At 43.5% G+C, this 17,336-nt stretch overlaps 2 protein-coding genes across 14 annotated transcripts in view; one reads left to right on the plus strand and one right to left on the minus strand.

The window, feature by feature from the left end:
- Positions 1-217: 217 nt before the first annotated feature.
- Positions 218-11,598, minus strand: mettl4 (methyltransferase 4, N6-adenosine). 13 transcript variants are annotated; one of them, XR_010329644.1, is made up of 10 exons: positions 10,886-11,598; positions 10,607-10,672; positions 10,133-10,493; positions 8,946-9,015; positions 8,075-8,249; positions 7,775-7,881; positions 7,572-7,663; positions 1,179-1,490; positions 835-904; positions 218-764 (listed from the first exon to the last, which is right to left on the minus strand). XR_010329644.1 is itself a non-coding variant. In XM_064332882.1 (8 exons), exons 1-8 carry the CDS (start codon positions 11,189-11,191, stop codon positions 1,303-1,305), a joined length of 1,353 nt encoding a protein of 450 aa, XP_064188952.1. In that variant the 5' UTR covers positions 11,192-11,598; the 3' UTR covers positions 218-1,302. The 13 variants fall into 13 exon arrangements, 2 of the variants coding, with proteins under 2 accessions (XP_064188952.1, XP_064188950.1); XR_010329640.1 differs by adding an exon at positions 1,040-1,109 and having other exon boundaries at positions 218-904; XR_010329642.1 differs by having other exon boundaries at positions 1,040-1,490.
- A 235-nt stretch (positions 11,599-11,833) lies between these two features.
- smchd1 (structural maintenance of chromosomes flexible hinge domain containing 1) overlaps positions 11,834-17,336 on the plus strand; it is a 34,229-nt gene continuing 28,726 nt past the window's right edge. The window contains exons 1-8 of the mRNA XM_064332879.1: positions 11,834-12,234; positions 13,256-13,331; positions 14,701-14,859; positions 14,998-15,080; positions 15,177-15,310; positions 15,758-15,872; positions 16,321-16,440; positions 16,777-16,943. Of these exons, the coding sequence (XP_064188949.1) occupies positions 12,046-12,234; positions 13,256-13,331; positions 14,701-14,859; positions 14,998-15,080; positions 15,177-15,310; positions 15,758-15,872; positions 16,321-16,440; positions 16,777-16,943 (1,043 nt within the window). The 5' untranslated portion in view covers positions 11,834-12,045. The remainder of the gene's footprint in view (positions 12,235-13,255; positions 13,332-14,700; positions 14,860-14,997; positions 15,081-15,176; positions 15,311-15,757; positions 15,873-16,320; positions 16,441-16,776; positions 16,944-17,336) is intronic.

A 17,336-nucleotide genomic window follows, 5' to 3' on the forward strand; every position in this document is an offset into this window, starting at 1 on the left:
GTCTTCCTGTTCTTTTTATATAGCCAATTAGTGCAGATGATTATGACACATAATGGGAAAAGTGCCTACTTACATACCTTCACCAATTTAAGTTAAATGTCTTCGCCTTCTCTAACAGTATTAGGCTTCAGACTGCATGCAATTACCTAGTGATTCTTGTCAAAGGTTTCCTGGAATTTGACAAATTGCCAGCCTTTTATTTACGCAATACACAATATAGCTTAGATTTCTTTATTAGGCATGATCTAAAAAGATAGAAAATGTTACAAATCTATAATAAGTAAATGGTTCAGTTAACCAATACAATCTGAATATTCCAATATAGATATTTTTAAAATACGCAGTTTTAGTTCCACAGTATATTGATGACTAATTCAGTGATGACACATTTGTCTAGTACTCAATGTGGAAAGTATCATAAACTTGCATATTAAAACAATCACGCAAGTTCTACCCTTGTTCTACAGTTAAACACAGCCTGGTAACTAGGGCCTCTTATGGATATAAAACAAAGCCTCTGACCAAACATCTCTACTTGGTGCTGTCTTTCATCCCGTCTGTTTCCCCAGATCTCCATGGTCTGCCACAGGTTAATAATATATACACACACACATAGAGGGACCAAGAAAAGAGAGATTTACCATGCTCTTTAAACTTCATAAAAACAAACCGGGATTTTCATATCAAACACCTTTATCTTACATGGTTTAAACCTGTGTGTGTCATTATAGTCTCGGCAGAGCAAGCTTCAGAGTGGTTTAAACCTGTAGCTGAACTCTGTTCATTATCCTGTAGCACAGTAGTCTTTGGGACAGGCTTCAGAGTGGTTTAAACCTGTAGCTGGACTCTGTTCATTAGCCCCAGGCAGAGTGGACTCTGGGACAGGCTTCAGAGCGGTTTAAACCTGTAGCTGGACTCTGTTCATTATCCGGCAGAGTCTTTGGGACAGGCTTCAGAGTGATTTAGATCTGTAGCTGAACTCTGTTCATTATCCTGTAGCAACAGTAGTCTTTGGGACAGGCTTCAGAGTGATTTAGACCTGTAGCTGAACTCTGTTCATTATCCTGTAGCACAGTGGACTTTGGGACAGGCTTCAGAGCGGTTTAAACCTGTAGCTGAACTCTGTTCATTATCCTGTACACAGTGGACTTTGGGACAGGCTTCAGAGTGGTTTAAACCTGTAGCTGAACTCTGTTCATAAGCCCCAGGCAGAGTGGACTTTGGGACGGGCTTCTGAGCAGTTTAAACCTGTAGCTGAACTCTGTTCATTAGCCCCTGGCAGAGTGGTCTTTCAGACAGGCTTCAGAGCGAATGCGAGAGTGCAGGCCGGGCACAGGGAGGGGAGAGACAGCTCGCTGACTCCACATGGAAGTAACTCAGATGCTGGAACTTGATGACTTCATTTCCCCAGCTGGTCCAGCCCGGCTGAAGGTTGCGAGCAAACAGCTCCAGGCACGCAGGGTCAGGAGCGAGATACTCCTTCAGCACCTCTACAGCGGGGAAGAAAGAGAGAAAAGAAAAGCCACAGACGCATCCACGGTCAGCATTATGAATGGGGCACGAAAGAAAGAAAAATACATTAAAAACATAATTACAGAAAAATTACAGAGAAAATTAATTCCTGAGAATCTTCGACACGGACGGTTTTCACTTTGTTTCTTCCTAATCAGCATGGTCGGAGGAGGAGGAGGAGGAGGAGGAGGAGGACGGAATGCCCTTGAGGAGAGGAACAATCCATTCAGGGGCTGGGGCTGCGCTGACGGATCGCTTTCTTTCAGAGGCCAGGAGCGGAGACCTGGCCACCCACGCCTGCCTTTTCACCCGCTCACACGCGCGCTCACATGCACACATCCCATGCGCACACACACACATCCCGTGCACACACACACATATCCCGCTCACACACACACATCCCATGTGCACACACACATATCCCGCTCGCACACACACACATCCCGCGCACACACACATCCCATGCGCACACACACATATCCCATGCGCACACACATCCCATGCGCGCACACACACACATCCCGCTCGCATACACACATATCCCGCACACACACATATCCCGCTCGCACACACACACATCCCGCTCGCACATACCATCCTAAATATCTGCAGCTGCCTTATGCTTTAATGAGCCCGCCCCCTCCCCTGCCACACTCTCCTCCACACCTCTCCCTCCCTCCCTCCCTCCCTCTCTCCTCGCACGTCAACTTCTCCGCCCTTTCGGCAGGCCGCATGACGGAAGGAGGGAAAGGCCAAACGGCATGGGCCTCAGAGAGGAAGTCTGAGCGCTGAGCAGTGACTCAACTCCCAAAAGTTTGAGTGAAAGAATTTCTGAAGAAGATTTAACGGTCTGCTAAACCCAACTGACAGGAAAGGAGCCGCGCACGCGTCCCGAGGGACGCGCCGCTCGCGCGTTAATCCGGAGAGAATCCGGAGAGACGGGGAAAAAAAAAAGATGTCGTGACGGAGAGAACTTTTTCCAAATCGGAAGCCAAGACTTGATTGCGAGGTCGCGTCTGTTCTTGCGCAGGTGCCCGTGGACTGGCCGCGCGATATCTCCGGTGTCCATAAAACCGTACGCTGAGCGCGTGGAGAAATACGAGCGAGACAGAGCTCCCCGGTAAAAAGGCGGCCCGGCGTAAGAACTGCAGAAGGGAGCACTTATTGCAAGGAGGTAAAATCCAGGAGCACTCCGCTTTACTGTATGATGGTGTGCACTTTCCAAAACGCACGTCGCACAACGCAGACCATTATTCACCCATAACTCATCTGGATCATTTGTAGCACTTAAAGATTGAAAGCCATTACTTCTGCCTGACGCAGAGCCACCTCCAGTTTGGCATTGGCACTGGGGCGTCTCCCTTTACAAAGCATATAAACCTTATAGGGCACATCCACATGAGGCTTATTCACACAACATCCTTATCCATGTACAATTTGGACTCATTACCATGTGATGTGTGTAGCCTGCCAACAGCCCAATTAACAATTCATGAATGAAGCTGCTTATGACCGTATAACACACACATCCACTAAATTACACATCACAAACATTCTGTAACAAGTGTTGACAGATAAACAGCCGGCACTGGTCATATTAAACACTGCAGTGCTAACTATTCATCTTTTTTTTGTCTGTCAGAATGGAATCTCAAATCTTCGAAAATCACGAAGTAATAAGGAGTATAATGCCAATTAGAGACACATTACAGCAGAATACTGAACAGAACACCTACACACCCTATTTCTGAAGTAATTTAGTTAGCCCAATTAAAACATCACGAACATGCCCTGTAGCGCACCGTTCCTTTCTGGCGGAAAGTGGAAAGGGAGTAAAAACGGAGCGTGTACGACAGAACGTGCGTATCCCTCGGTTACGGCGGCGCGGCGGCCGCCCGGCCCTCCAGACTAAATGATTGGCAGCGAGGGCGCAGGAGTCACCGTCTCACGCGCTCACGCTCTCCGCCTCGAGGGTGACTCAACTCATTTCACATTCACGCCGCGGGCCCGGAGGTGAGCGCAGACTTAGCACGGAGTCAGCGCTCGTGGTGGGGGGGGCGCGAGCGCCCGCCTGGCCCTCGGGCCGCTCCTAACGCGGCGGCGGCCCCTCCCGCTCGCAGGACACCGACAGCCGCACGCCACGCGCAGAGTGCAGCACCTCACGCTGAGAGGGAGGAAAAATCATTCCTGAAAAAAGTGCTTTTTCTGTGTGTGTGTTTGAAGAGGTGTGGTACTGTAAGAGCTGTGTGTGTGCTTAAAGGTGTGGTACTGTAAGAACTGTGTGTGTGTGCTCAGAGGTGTGGGACTGTAAGAGCTGTGTGTGTGTGCTTAAAGGTGTGGTACAGTAAGAGGTGTGGTACTGTAAGAGCTGTGTGTGTGTGCTTAGAGGTGTGGTACTGTAAGAGCTGTGTGTGTGCTTAGAGGTGTGGTACTGTAAGAGCTGTGCGTGTGTGCTTGAAGGTGTGGTACTGTAAGAGCAGTGTGTGTGCTTGAAGGTGTGGTATTGTAACAGCTGTGTGTGTGTGCTTGAAGGTATGGTGCTGTAACAGCTGTGTGTGTGTGTGCTTGAAGGTGTGGTAATGTAAGAGCTGTATGTCTGTGCTTGAAGGTGTGGTACTGTAAGAGCTGTGTGCGTGTGCTTGAAGGTGTGGTACTGTAAGAGCTGTGTGTGTGTGCTCAGAGGTGTGGTACTGTAAGAGCTGTGTGTGCTTAAGGGTGTGGTACAGTAAGAGCTGTGTGTGCTTAGAGGTTTGGTACTGTAAGAGCTGTGTGTGTGTGCTTAGAGGTGTGGTACTGTAAGAGCTGTGTGTGTGTGCTTAGAGGTGTGGTACTGTAAGAGCTGTGCGTGTGTGCTTGAAGGTGTGGTACTGTAAGAGCAGTGTGTGTGCTTGAAGGTGTGGTACTGTAACAGCAGTGTGTGTGTGATTGAAGGTATGGTGCTGTAACAGCTGTGTGTGTGTGTGCTTGAAGGTGTGGTAATGTAAGAGCTGTATGTCTGTGCTTGAAGGTGTGGTACTGTAAGAGCTGTGTGCGTGTGCTTGAAGGTGTGGTACTGTAAGAGCTGTGTGCGTGTGCTTGAAGGTGTGGTACTGTGAGAGCTGTGTGTGTGTGCTTGAAGGTGTGGTACTGAAAGAGCTGTGTGTGTGTGCTTGTAGGTGTGGTACTGTTAGAGTAGTATGTAAAGCAGTGTCTGTGGTGTACTGTAAGGGCAGTATGTGTGCTTGAAAGTGTGCTACAGTAAGTGCAGTATGTAAGAGCAGTACGTGCGTCTCGCTCGGTCTCCAGCTGACCTGTCAACAGTTGTCGTGTCCTGTTCACACTCCGCTGGAAGCATATGGCTTCTTAGCAGCCTAAATTGCGGTTATGTGAAAGGCAAGAGCGGCTGCCTGCTCTCCAGCGGGTAATGTGCGGTGGCATCTTCCCCGGGTCATTCCGCAGGAGGCCCTGACAATCCCCGCCTGACATTTAAGCTCCGCCACTCCATTTTCCCGAGCCCTCCTCTGCCGAGGCGTCTCCCTTACAAAGGTTAGCGGTATAAACCGGGGATTCAGGAGGCAAGACCGCTCACGCTGCGCGGCGGCGCGGCTCTCATAAATGACATCAATTCACCCATTGAGACACGTTTCTACAGCACGTGTGCATGCAGCGGCTTCTGTGGGTGATTGAGAATGTCATGTGACGACTGTGGACATGTTCAGAACTAAAAACACGAAATCTCTCAAAGCAAGTCGCTCCATTGGGGCATCCACTGCTTTGTGAAAGTGTGGGAGTGTATGAGTGCGTGTGTGTATGTGTCTGTACGTCTGTCTGTGTGGCTGTGTGTGTGTGTGCGTGCGCGCATGTGCGCTCACGCAAAACCTGCCATGTGGGACCAAACATGGAAATGGTTCAGTCAAATAGATTCACTTTTATGTATCCTTTACCTATCCAGGGAAAACCCCATTGAGACAGATGTCTCTCTTTCAGGGGGGACTTGGCACCCTTCGTGCAAAAAGAGCTGTGCGGTTTGTAGATCAGTCTAAAGTGCGCGGCGTTCTCTAAGCCTTGTCGTCACACTGTGCTCAGTTGTTGCGGGGCTCCGTACACACAGACTCGTTCAGTAGGTGCGGGCGCAGTGCTGCTCACTGCTCTCACTGGTCTCTGCAGTGGCACGCTCTCCTCTATCAGGAGCCACGGACAGACTAATGAGCGCTGTTACACGCAGTGCCGGACAGCACTCATAAAGGACAGGCAGGCGCTTGTCTTTAAGGCTGGACACCATTTTAGGGGTGATCAGAATGGGCGAGCTTCCAGCTGTCTAGGCCGAGAGTTGCTAAACCTAGCTCTAATAAATCTAATAAACAACAAAACATCATTATTTTAATGCAAACGGGTAAACCAGAGCTTAAATTGTGTGCCTTGTATTCAAGAACCAATGCATAGCAGGATAACAGAAGAGGTGGATACTGAATATGCTTGCTACCTCATTGGACCAATTAAAGCAAAGCAATTGGATAGAATGAGAGCCCTACTGCCTGCACTGGGCACCCTCCAGGAATCTTTGGGCACTCTTGGTACAGACAAAGTAAGTAAGTGGAGGCATTTCCCACAGGGACACAGTAACTGATGGCAAATAAAAAGAATAAAAAAAGGGAAAATTAAAAAAAAAAATTCACAGTACAGCTCTCTTGTGATGTCACTCTGTTAGACAAATGAATTATTTGATTTTAAAACAGGGCGGAGAATGTATCCTCTTTTCATCCAATTAATGAAGCAATGAATATTTCTTCCTCAGTGCAAGAAGCTGACATTCTTTTGCCACTTAAGAGAAACACTGCTCATAGGTTGTTGTTATTTTGTCATTCGTTGAAAATAGTACACAAAGGTTATATTTTGATTCGAGGTACGAGACTGTAAGGTCTTAATGTGACGTTTCAAGTAAATGAAGTGTGGGTTTAACAACACAGGAATTTGCTTTGACGCAGTCCATATGAGCAGATTGCAGTTATTTACAGTAACGTGACCAGACGAGACGAGAGAATGAAGGCAATCTGTTGTTCATATTCTATGTTTTAATAATACAATTATTTATTCTGCTCGCCACAGGACCGTGCACGAATCAGTAAAGTGACTGAGGAAACCATAGCAACTTTGCAGACTTTCATGTTGCTGCACTGCCCTCTACTGGTGGAACTAAGCTGCATACAGTACCTGTCAACTGTTTTTTTTTTCTTTTTTTTTTTTACTTCCATAATCACTTTCCCATAAACTATTTATCAAGGCTATTCGATTTTTCCATATCAATATTCTTGCATTCAGCTTAGTTTAATGCATCGCAACCTACACAGTTGTGTCCTTACAAAGTATTGAATATGACGCACAGGCCATCATACTCAATACATTATCTTACTTATTCAAGGAACTAATAAGAGATTTATCCACTATGAATGAACAGGAGAGCAACTGCAGTTCAGAAAAGCACACACTGAATTCTTTACCTGTAGAGTATTCCTCCTCTGCAGAGATTGAGTTTTCACTTGACGATCTCCATACTCTATTTGGCATCATATTTAGTGTTCTTGAATTATTATAATCTTCTGGGCTGATTATGATAATTCAAGTGCTGAGCGTGGGATGGATTACATACAGACGTGATTATCAGAGCTGCCAGAGACATTGTGTGACTGTACCACTGGATTTGATAAGCTTTTTCAGTCCACCAGAATATTACACACGCACTGACCAAAGGCCGACAAAGAATGCAGATGTGTGCACCTCTTACCAACAAATGCAATTTTTTAATGCTTTTTTATATGCTGTATTTTATGACATTATTGATTTAAACCAAATCAAATCAATTTTATGTGTACATGGCTTTTTTTTACACAGAACTGTCAGAGATGCTTTACAGAGTAGCTTTAAAGGACAGTTTTCATTTAGAGAATGATGAAAGGAATCAGAACACTGCAATTAAACCTGACTGAGCCCCCATAAACATTTGATATTACCACTTCTGATCATTCTCCAAGTTCTCCATTTAATCCAAAGTGAAGTGACATAATTTGGGGCGGGGTGTGTACCTGCGATGGAAGGCTTGTGAGAGTGAAGTACTGAAGGAACGCTGACAATCAGTCTGTGGTCTGGCAGAATGGGTTCTGATGCTTCCAAAGAGCTGGTCAAATTAAACAAAGACCAGCGACAGTGTTACCCAGACTGTCTGACAGAAACATATCCACACTTCAACATGTCTGAGCCTGTGCTGAAGTCCGAGTGAGGTTTTTACCTGCATTTCTGCACGGTGTTCCCGCGAAATCTCCCCAGCACCAACATTTCATAAGGCTTCTTATGTGGAGAGTCCAGAGGAAACACAAACTCTCCAGACCTGGTTACCTAGGGACCGGATGAACACGGTGATGCAGCGCCTTGCTGACAAAGACAGAATACAAAGCTACAGCCCAGCATTGGGTTAAAAAGGGCTCCTACAGGTTAGCTTAGGTTCATTTATGTAAAATTAAATGCAGTGCACAGCTACACTGAATCGGCCAGGCCCAACCGCCGCCTCTTCTTCTGTAGGGTGTCTCACCTTGACCCAAAGCCATTCGGCCAGCACCTCCACGCCCCAGTGCGGGTACAGCTCCTCCCTGACGAAGCGCAGGTGCTTCTGGCGATTGGTCACCCAGGTGGCTACCACGCAGCCCGGGGCGCTCAAGAGCGGGACAGGAAGCTGTTTGAGCCGCGACGAGGGCAGGAAGCTGTACCTACGGATGACAGTCAGGGTCCGGCGAGGAGGGGCAGCCATGTTTCAGTCAATACTGTTCCACTGGCTGCTCCGCATGCTAATGGGAATGATCGCAGCATCCTTCTGAGCCTTGCGCTCTACTGTATTTCACTGTACGTCTGAAAGGCGCGGTTTGGATTTTAAACCATTATTCACTAAATAGAGACCTGACGGCTGCAGAAACCGCATTCTGCTAATTTTACAGGAGTACAGCGATCTGCGTGCTTAGTTTATCATATTTTTGAGAGGACTGTTCTCTTATTTTTTTGTACCTCAAACATTTTGAGCACCAATGCTGCATACATACTAACATAAGATAACATAAGGAATTAATTATAAATTGTCACATTAACTAAACAAATCACCAGGAATATATCTTTGACATATCTTTGAATATATCTATCTTGACATTAAAAAGTAGACTACACCATTATATGATAGTATGCCATGCCATGTCAATAATGTTACTTTGCTGTGCTCTACATGGTTAGTCTGATGTTATTACAGGGTGCCACTTTTAACATGCCATACCGAATAAATGTCACTGCATCCTGACAGGCAAATCTACAATACAGCCTGCGGCAATGAGTCCCTTCTGGCTCCAACACACACACTCTCATGCTATACTTGAATTAGTGCAAATTATGATGGAAAAGAGCAAGACGGTTCTGCTAACCTGTTGCTTCTTTTGACAGATTTGTTTTCCCACGGTGGATCTAGAATAATGGCTTCAAATTTTTTTCCACCTGAAATTAAAACGTTAAGACAGACAATCAGGGCACTGTGAAGTACCAATATTCTCAGTGTAAGACAGACATGCCTAAATTGTGCAAAGCTATTTCTAATTTTCAGTGCTCCTTTAGATTGGATCTCAGACGTCATTAGTTTCAAATCACTATACTTGTACTTATATTTATTCATATTGGTAGAATGCAAACATCAAGACTTTAAAATGAATTATAATTCTAAAACTGAAATTTCTTCATTGTGAGCAAAACAAATTCTAAGACTTACAAAAGGGTGTCCGATAGCATCAGCACAAATATATTTCCCAAAGTCTAACACTAGATGGCAGAAATTCTCAGGAAATTAAATATTTCTTGCATACATGTCAAATGTACATACGATACACTCTTATCACATCCATCAATTATGTATCATTTCATCAAGCTTGTATGAATAATATCCCTTTTTTTAAACACAAATTATTTAAAATGTGAGAATATCAGGTGTCTCACACTGGGACAGCAGTGTGGTGTTGTGGTCATAGAGCTTGGCTTGTAATCGGAAAGTTGTTAGTTTGATTTCCAGCTGAGGACAGCTGGTAATCATGGCACTTCACTTGAACTGCTTTCACAGTCCAGCTGTACAAATAGGCTAGATCTAAGCCACATAAGTCACCCAGGACAAGGGAAATGGCTAAACCAGTAAACAACGTCACAATGTGGTTCTTTAACTTTTTGAAACAACCTCTTATGGGGAACCTCAATGGATGTGAGACCCTTACACCAAACAATATGCATTCCATTCACACAAGTTCAAATTTGGAAGTGCCCAGCACTACGTTAATAAAGATCATTTTGTGACTCAAACACTTTCCACATTAACACAGTGATGGGCATTTCCAAGAGTCCTGACGGATAGAGGCACACAGAAAATAGAACACGATTTTCGGGGGTGGTGGGGCTCAATTTGAGTTCTTTTCACAGGGCCCAAAAACCCCAATGGTGCCACTTGAACTAATTTTGGGAACAGCTACTCTGTGACATTTACAGGAGTTAACACAACAATGTACCATTCAATTAAACGGCTACAGGGTGCAAGCCCTGTAGTTTAGAAACACAATCTAAAATTGTGACTCACATTGCAGGAGGGGCTGCATTCTGGTAATGTCAGAAAGCAAGAAGCTGCAACGTGGTGGAAGTAGATATCTCTCTCCCATCAGCAAAACTTCTCTTGCATGGTGTAGTTGGTTTTCTGTTACCCGTGTGAACAAATCCAGTTGCTCCATTGGACACTCATCATCACCACCAATAACCTGCACAGGTTTTTGCTGACTGTCCTCCACTACAGGAAGTTGTTTTGCCATGTCGCACAAGTCCGCCAGACGACCATCCTCAATCGGAATGTGCAGTTCGCCATCATTTTCAACTTGACACAAGAAGCCGCAAGAACGACCCTCTGCTACAATGAGTGCAGTTCCCTCCAAAATGATTCGCCTTACCTACATTTACAAGACAAATAAATAAATAGTGTGATCAACATTCCAAATATCCATAAATAACTAAACATATTAATGGGATGGAAACGCACTATTCCAGTATATCGAAGCCACACCTTTTCATGGTGAACCTGCGAATCAATTTCTCCTTGGTTCAGCTCCTTGTGTCTACGTTTCCGCTTCTGGAAATTGACATTCATAATAAAGTTAGTATTGATGTTCAAGTCAACTACAACGCCACTTATATTATTGTTTAATAGAATATTAATAATTGTGGTATGGGGTTCTCAAAAGCAGCTATGGCCATTTTAAGTTTAAAAGTACACGACGAACAGTCTAAATGAAATTGATGATACGTGAAACACGACCATTAGTGGTTGAAAAATATAGCTCACTTTTGAACTTGCCCTTTTATCCGTGGTTTTTCTCGATTGTTTATCATCTAACTGCAATTCCTCAACCACTTCATTTGTATTATTCTCAACAATCCGTACACTATGGGCAGGTATACCATCAGAAGCGGCATCCGGTTTGAGAATAATATGGGGCTTGACAATTTCGAAATAATCTTTCTTGAAGCAACCTCTAAAGTATTGTTTTTGTTCCGTTTCTCCAAGTCCAAGGCAGTGTTGGTAACCTTCGTTAATATACGAACACTGATCCAGCAGCCACCCTTTGGTATCTCTGAACAGTACAGACATTTTCTGCAGCAATCTATATCATAACGTTACTAGTATGGTATGTTAAATTAGCCAATTCGCTTCTGATAAACAAAGAACAATACACTAGTCGTTGTGAAACCATCACAACATCAAATTACAACAGCATCTGCGAGCATTCGAGCATTCTCTAAAATCGTAAAAACGTTATTACGGTCTTAAAATACATTATGTACTCCCAGGTTAGCATAACCCAGGATGTAGCTCAGCATTGCACTACAGAGAGGAAGCAGCCATGTTGGGTTTATTGTACGCCTGCGCACTCATTCACATGCGCACGTTGCATGGGGTTGCCAAAATCTATTTCTAAACTGGATGGCACATCAATTACACATCTTACATCGTACCGCGAAATTCAGTATTGCACTCTGGAAATGTTGTTTTTACCAAGACATAAAAAACTAACAAAACCCACAATCACAAAATATACGCAAATCATCGCCTGCATATCACGATTCACAACATTGCATGACAATCGTCGCAAATACTCTCTTCGTGTGTTCTAAGCATAAGCTATTATTTCAGCGCACTGGCAACCTTGCACGATGCAACCAAGAACCTGTGGACCCAAAACATTCGAATGCACGTGGTACATTAGTCGTGACGTATTAGGCGGAAATATTTGGTTGAGTGTAGCGGCGGGTAAAGTAGGTCTGCTATTCCTGATTTGTTTTTTTAAGAGAAAAGACAGTTATAATTGCTATGAAAATGTATAGGTAAACGTGTTGTGCCGTTTTTATGCGAGTCACAACAACAAGCCTAGCTAGAGTGGATACCTCGCTACACGACGTTTTGTTTATATTTTTTATGAGCATCTCTATTCGAGCCCCAAGAACATGGCCGACTCCATTATTTTGAGCACTGGTTGCCCCGGACCTTTAGAGAAAAATGTTGCACAAACACCTGAAACAATTCCACGAAAAGTAGTGGTATTTGACCGTCGTCTAGAAAACGGAGACGCCACCGAGAAAGTACTGGATATCCAGGGCATGGAGTTCAGTGCATTTCTGAGGACTGTCGCAAAGGTAACGCAAGGTGTTATGCTTTTGCTGGTGATAACGCGCGAGGACCGCACGTTTTATTTTTACGTCATCAAGCCCAATGATAATGCTTGTTAGCAGGCTAACCAGTTGGCTAACTAGTAGCTACCAATAAGTTATTTTCCGTCCGGCAACTTTTAGGGTTTTGAGTAATGCATGGGGTTATTTGGTTGTAACAGGAAGTTTGCCTGTTGTTCATGCGGAATTTACATTGACACATAAGACCTAACACAAGAAATCTTATCGTAGATAGTTATCTTTTACCGTGCTGCTAGACTTCAGAACAGTTCAAATGCACTTCGCCTGATCCTCACTCAAACTGACAAACTTTCTGTAATGAAGAAAAAACGGTAACCATAAAGTTTTGCCTCCCCAACATTCTGCAGCTAGTGCTTATAGATTTTGACAGCGTCTCATAATATGGCTGATTTCCGCTTTGATGATGCCTGCCATATTTCTAATCAGTCTTAACATTAAGGTTGTTATACAGTGCTTATATTCCAAATTATTAAGAAGAGATGGCATTTAAGCCAAAGTGGGTGAAAGAAAATTGTGAATTGTTCCCTAATTCAAGAATATAAACTTTTACATCCTCAATGTTTGGACAGCCTTTACCACATGGCCTTCAGCTGTCAAAGATGACATGATGGTCAAATGCAGAAAAAAACGACAGTTATTTTCTAAAACAAACATACAGTTCTGTTCGAAATGCAGCTATCACTAGGTGCACGTCGAGTGCTTATTATCTTATAAAATAATCTAGCGGTAGAGTATTTTGGAGATTGAAGACTGCCTACAGACAACCAACAATGTCGTTTGACACGGTAATATTGAGCAACATATCTAACCTATATTTAATGAAGCTTTTTGGATTTTAGACACTTTCTCTTTTGAATTTGGCATGCAAGTTCCTGTGGCTGTGTCAACAAATTTAAATACTTGGCAGGATTATTGCATACAGCACCACCAGTGGGTTCTCATCATTTTAAAATTTTATTTATTTTAGGAGTTTTCCATATCTTCAGAAGAACCATTTGTCCTGTTGACCACAGACAGGAAGGAAATTAATGCGGACCGATTTCGTAAGTATTTCATGTCCTGAAATCAGAAATATTCTTTGGGATCCCCATTCTGATACAGAAAGACAAGCTTTTTCATGTTTTGATGCCTTAAAAAAAGTTTTGATAATTAAGTAGTTTTTTAAGTAATTCATCTAATCAGTGTCAGTGAGCCAATACGCGTGCTTGTTCTGAGATCAAGGCTGGTGTTTGGCTGTCTAACTTGCGCGTCTTAGGCATTCAGGGAAAAAAACAACACTAATATTACTCTTGTAGATGTGGCTTACATGCATGTAAATTCTATCAGTACCATAAAAGTATTGGTTTTCAATACCCAGCCCTAGTCCACCAGTGAAGGGTTGTGGGGGGAGGGTTTTGCCGGCATTGTTTGGGTGCACTCATTCTCTTAGAAGTCAAGGTCAGTGCAGATCACCACTTATGATTGTGAGTGAGCTTCTATATCCCACTGTGTGGGGTTTCTTTTTTTCCTGGTGATGATAATGCCCCTATCCACACAGCAGGTGTGGTCACCCAGTGGTGGCAGCAATGTTATCCATATGCCTTGGCCTTCTCAGGCACCTGATCTGAACCCAGTTGAGTATTTATGGGAGATTCTACAATGGTGTCCAAGATGTCATTTTTCCACCTCCGCCCACATGAGTTAAAAACTTTCTTGTGGAAGAATCCTTCCTGCAGAATTCCATACTCTGGTCGATTGTGTCACAGTGAATACAAGCTGTGCTGGCTCCATGTGGTGCCCCAGCTTCTTTTTAATGGTGACCTATTGGCGCTTCCACCTTTTTAGGCATTACCTGGATGCAAATGAAATTCCACTGAAGTATTGCAGTTGCAGCATCTTATTGTGCATCAGCTATATATGGAGTAGTGCAGTATGCTGTTGCATTGAGATGGAAAAATCCACCCTTGTCTTGCAGTAAAGAGGCTGGAAAACACTTCACACCAGTTTCATTTATGAGGGCCTTTATTTCTGCAGAAAGATTAGGTCTGTCGACAATAAATAAATAAAAAATAGAAAAACATTATATGCAACGATCTTTTATACCCTCCGCGGGAGGCTCTGGGTGTCAGTGTCAAGGACAGCCACTTCATTAGCTAGAGAAGTAGAACTCATTCTCACATTTTCCAGCTGCGTGCTCCTTTTTGTTTTTTGCTCAAGGTGTGTAGGAGTTGAGGATAGGCAACCGTCAGTCATATATTGACACCTGACTTAGAATTGCTCAGTCAGCCTGTATCAGATTAAAAAAAATAACAAGAAAGGTTGAATAGCAGACTATTTTTTATTCATGTTATATCACCTGTATAATAATAAATATATGAATGAATAAAACATGCTAACTTTTCAATGCTCTACTTTTTATTCACTCTTCTGTAGCGGAGCTGAAGGATGGAAATACTTTACACCTTCTTCGGTCCGTTGATCAAGTCTTGTCAGTGTCAACAAAGGAACGCATCCTGTTTCTCCCGCATTATGACACACTTATCAAAAGTGGCATGTACGAGTACTATGCCAGCGAGGGGCAGAAATCATTACGTAAGTAATGCCAGATACCCCCCATGCCCCATTTCTTCCAGATAGATTGGCACTGCAGTCAAGATCCAGACTTAGCCAGACCTGCATTGACAGCTGTCTTTGCTGTTTGTAATGAATGTGATTTCCTTGTGTCTGCAGCTTATGCCTTTGCTGAACTTATTGACAATGCCTTGTCGGCAACTTCAAACAATGTTGGGGTCAGGAAAATACACATTCGATTGGTGAGTAGCGTAGATTTTTCTTTCTTTCCTTGTTTAAAGCAAGTCTGAGTATTTATTGAGGATTTTAAACTTTGATGCTCAATTTTTCCCCCTCAGATGTTTGATGAGTCTCAGGGTAAGCCCGCAGTGGTCGTCTTGGACAACGGCTCTGGAATGACATCAAAGCAGCTCAATAACTGGGCTGTCTACAGGCTATCCAAATTTACTAGGGAAAGCAGTGAATTTGAGAGGTTTGTTTGATTAAGTTTCTGTATTTTTCTGAAATTAAAGATCGGCGTTTCCCTTCCAAGTGTATTTTTTTTTTTTCCCCTGGAGCAGTGGCTCTTAAGGCAGGGGTCTGGGGGCCAAATTTGGAGTTCTGAGAACTTGTTTCACACATTTCAGTGAGTTTTGAGAGAGAACATCGCCGTCAGATTATTTCTGACCTCAAATGCCTAGCCATCTTCAGAGAGCTAATATGAATACAATTTTCCCATTAAATTTACTATTCTTTTTTCTCATATATGTAAGAAAGAAAAAAATTATTCATCTCCAAAAACGTTTTATTTTGGAGGAATTTTTTCCTAATCAAGTTAATGTACCCAGCTAGCAATGCATCCAGGATAGGAATTGATAGGTGATAAGCATTTGCTATTACCTTACATGACCTTGTGCTTTGTTTCTCCACTTAAATGCAGCGATCATACGGGCTATGTTCGACCTGCTCCAGTTCCTCGCAGCCTAAACAGTGATATATCTTACTTTGGAGTTGGAGGAAAGCAGGCTGCTTTCTACATCGCACAGTCAGCCAGGGTAGGTGCATTACCACTGTCTGCTTAGAATGACCTAATCGTTAGAGTTTTAACCATTTTGATGCTAAGTATTACTCACATTGCTTCTGTCCTCTCCACTGTCCAAATACAAAGCCTCTTCTGTCGCTTGAGCTTTCCTTGGACGGAATTAGATCTTTCTCTTCCATAGCTTTGTGGTCGTGTGTGAAAATGTGGTTTTTTTTTTGTATTTGCATATGCGAAGCTGTATATTACAGTACTTCTTTTTAGCTGTGATTTTTGAATTGTTTGTGCTGTGTGGTGTTTATATTTTGCGGTTCTCATTTGTGTGGCCTGAATTTGATTATGATCCGTTGCTGTAATTTATTTCATGCTAATGCAATATGCATTTTATATTACTGTTTATTTTAACTGACCTGCTATCCTTATATTGTTTGTTTACACAAAACTGTTCATTTGTGTTTCGTAAGATGATCACCAAGCCAGCAGGATCGATGGATGTTCATGAGCTGCTTCTCTCAAAAGACGAGTTTGAAAAAAAGGAGAAAAATAAAGAAGATATTTACAAGGGTTACATTCTAAACAGAAAGGTAAATGTTATTTTGAAAAGTCTAAATTAAGCTTGAGCAGCTATGTTAACTTTGGTGAAGCATATATTTTATGTAATAATGTTTCACTTCTGATACCACAGTGCGGTAAAATAACTTTGTTCATTCGGTTACCTCTTATTTAATCACTACAAATAGTGGTACTCACCACCAGATTATAAAACCTTTTGAAAAAAAATGTAATTGAAAATTTTAAAAGTACATTTTTTTTAATTAATAAATGTTTTTATTTTAATTTTTACATCTCTTAAAAATATCTGGTGTAATAATGGGTTATAGCGTGTATACCCTATGTGTTGCTTGTACTGACCTTTCCAGCCCGGTGACTCCACCCACATTACCAATGAGGATGAGCGGTTCTTGCACAGTCTCATCGCTGAGGAGGCAGGGCAGGACAGTTTTACTGCTGTGGTTCTGACTGGAGTCCAGCCAGAGCACATCGCCTACCTGAGAGCCGACTTCCACCTGTGGACCAGAGAGCTGGCGTGAGTGTGAATCCTGGGGACTGCGTTCACCTAGACCAGGGGCCAAGTCCACCTAGACCAGGGGCCACGTCCACCTAGACCAGGTTCTGAGTCCCGCTAGACCAGGTTCTGAGTCCACCTAGACCAGGGCCTGTGTCCTGCTAGGCCAGGGGCCACGTCCACCTAGACCAGGTTCTGTGTCCTGCTAGACCAGGGGCCACGTCCACCTAGACCAGGGCCTGCGGCCACTTAGACCAGGGGCTGCGTTCAGCTAGCGAAGCTGTGGGCTCAGACTTGTCTACAGACTTTCTCTCTAACCAGGGGATGAATGAATCGCCCTGTTTATGAAGTCACTGTTTTGACTGAGCCAGTTTAGCATAGTGTCCAAGCTTCTCCCTGCGGGGCAGGGCTGCT

The sequence above is a fragment of the Anguilla rostrata genome, chromosome 4, assembly GCF_018555375.3.
Source record: "Anguilla rostrata isolate EN2019 chromosome 4, ASM1855537v3, whole genome shotgun sequence".
In the NCBI taxonomy this organism is placed as follows: Eukaryota; Metazoa; Chordata; class Actinopteri; order Anguilliformes; family Anguillidae; genus Anguilla; species Anguilla rostrata.

What these genes read in the sequence shown, in the direction of transcription:
- mettl4 (XM_064332880.1), bottom strand. Translation starts at nt 11,191, where the DNA reads ATGTCTGTACTGTTCAGAGATACCAAAGGGTGGCTGCTGGATCAGTGT. An exon ending in AACACCGTGCAGAAATGCAG is followed by an intron (nt 7,664 to 7,774) that starts GTAAAAACCTCA and finishes TAATTTGACCAG; the next exon opens with CTCTTTGGAAGCATCAGAAC. An exon ending in TCACAAGCCTTCCATCGCAG is followed by an intron (nt 1,491 to 7,571) that starts GTACACACCCCG and finishes TCCCCGCTGTAG; the next exon opens with AGGTGCTGAAGGAGTATCTC.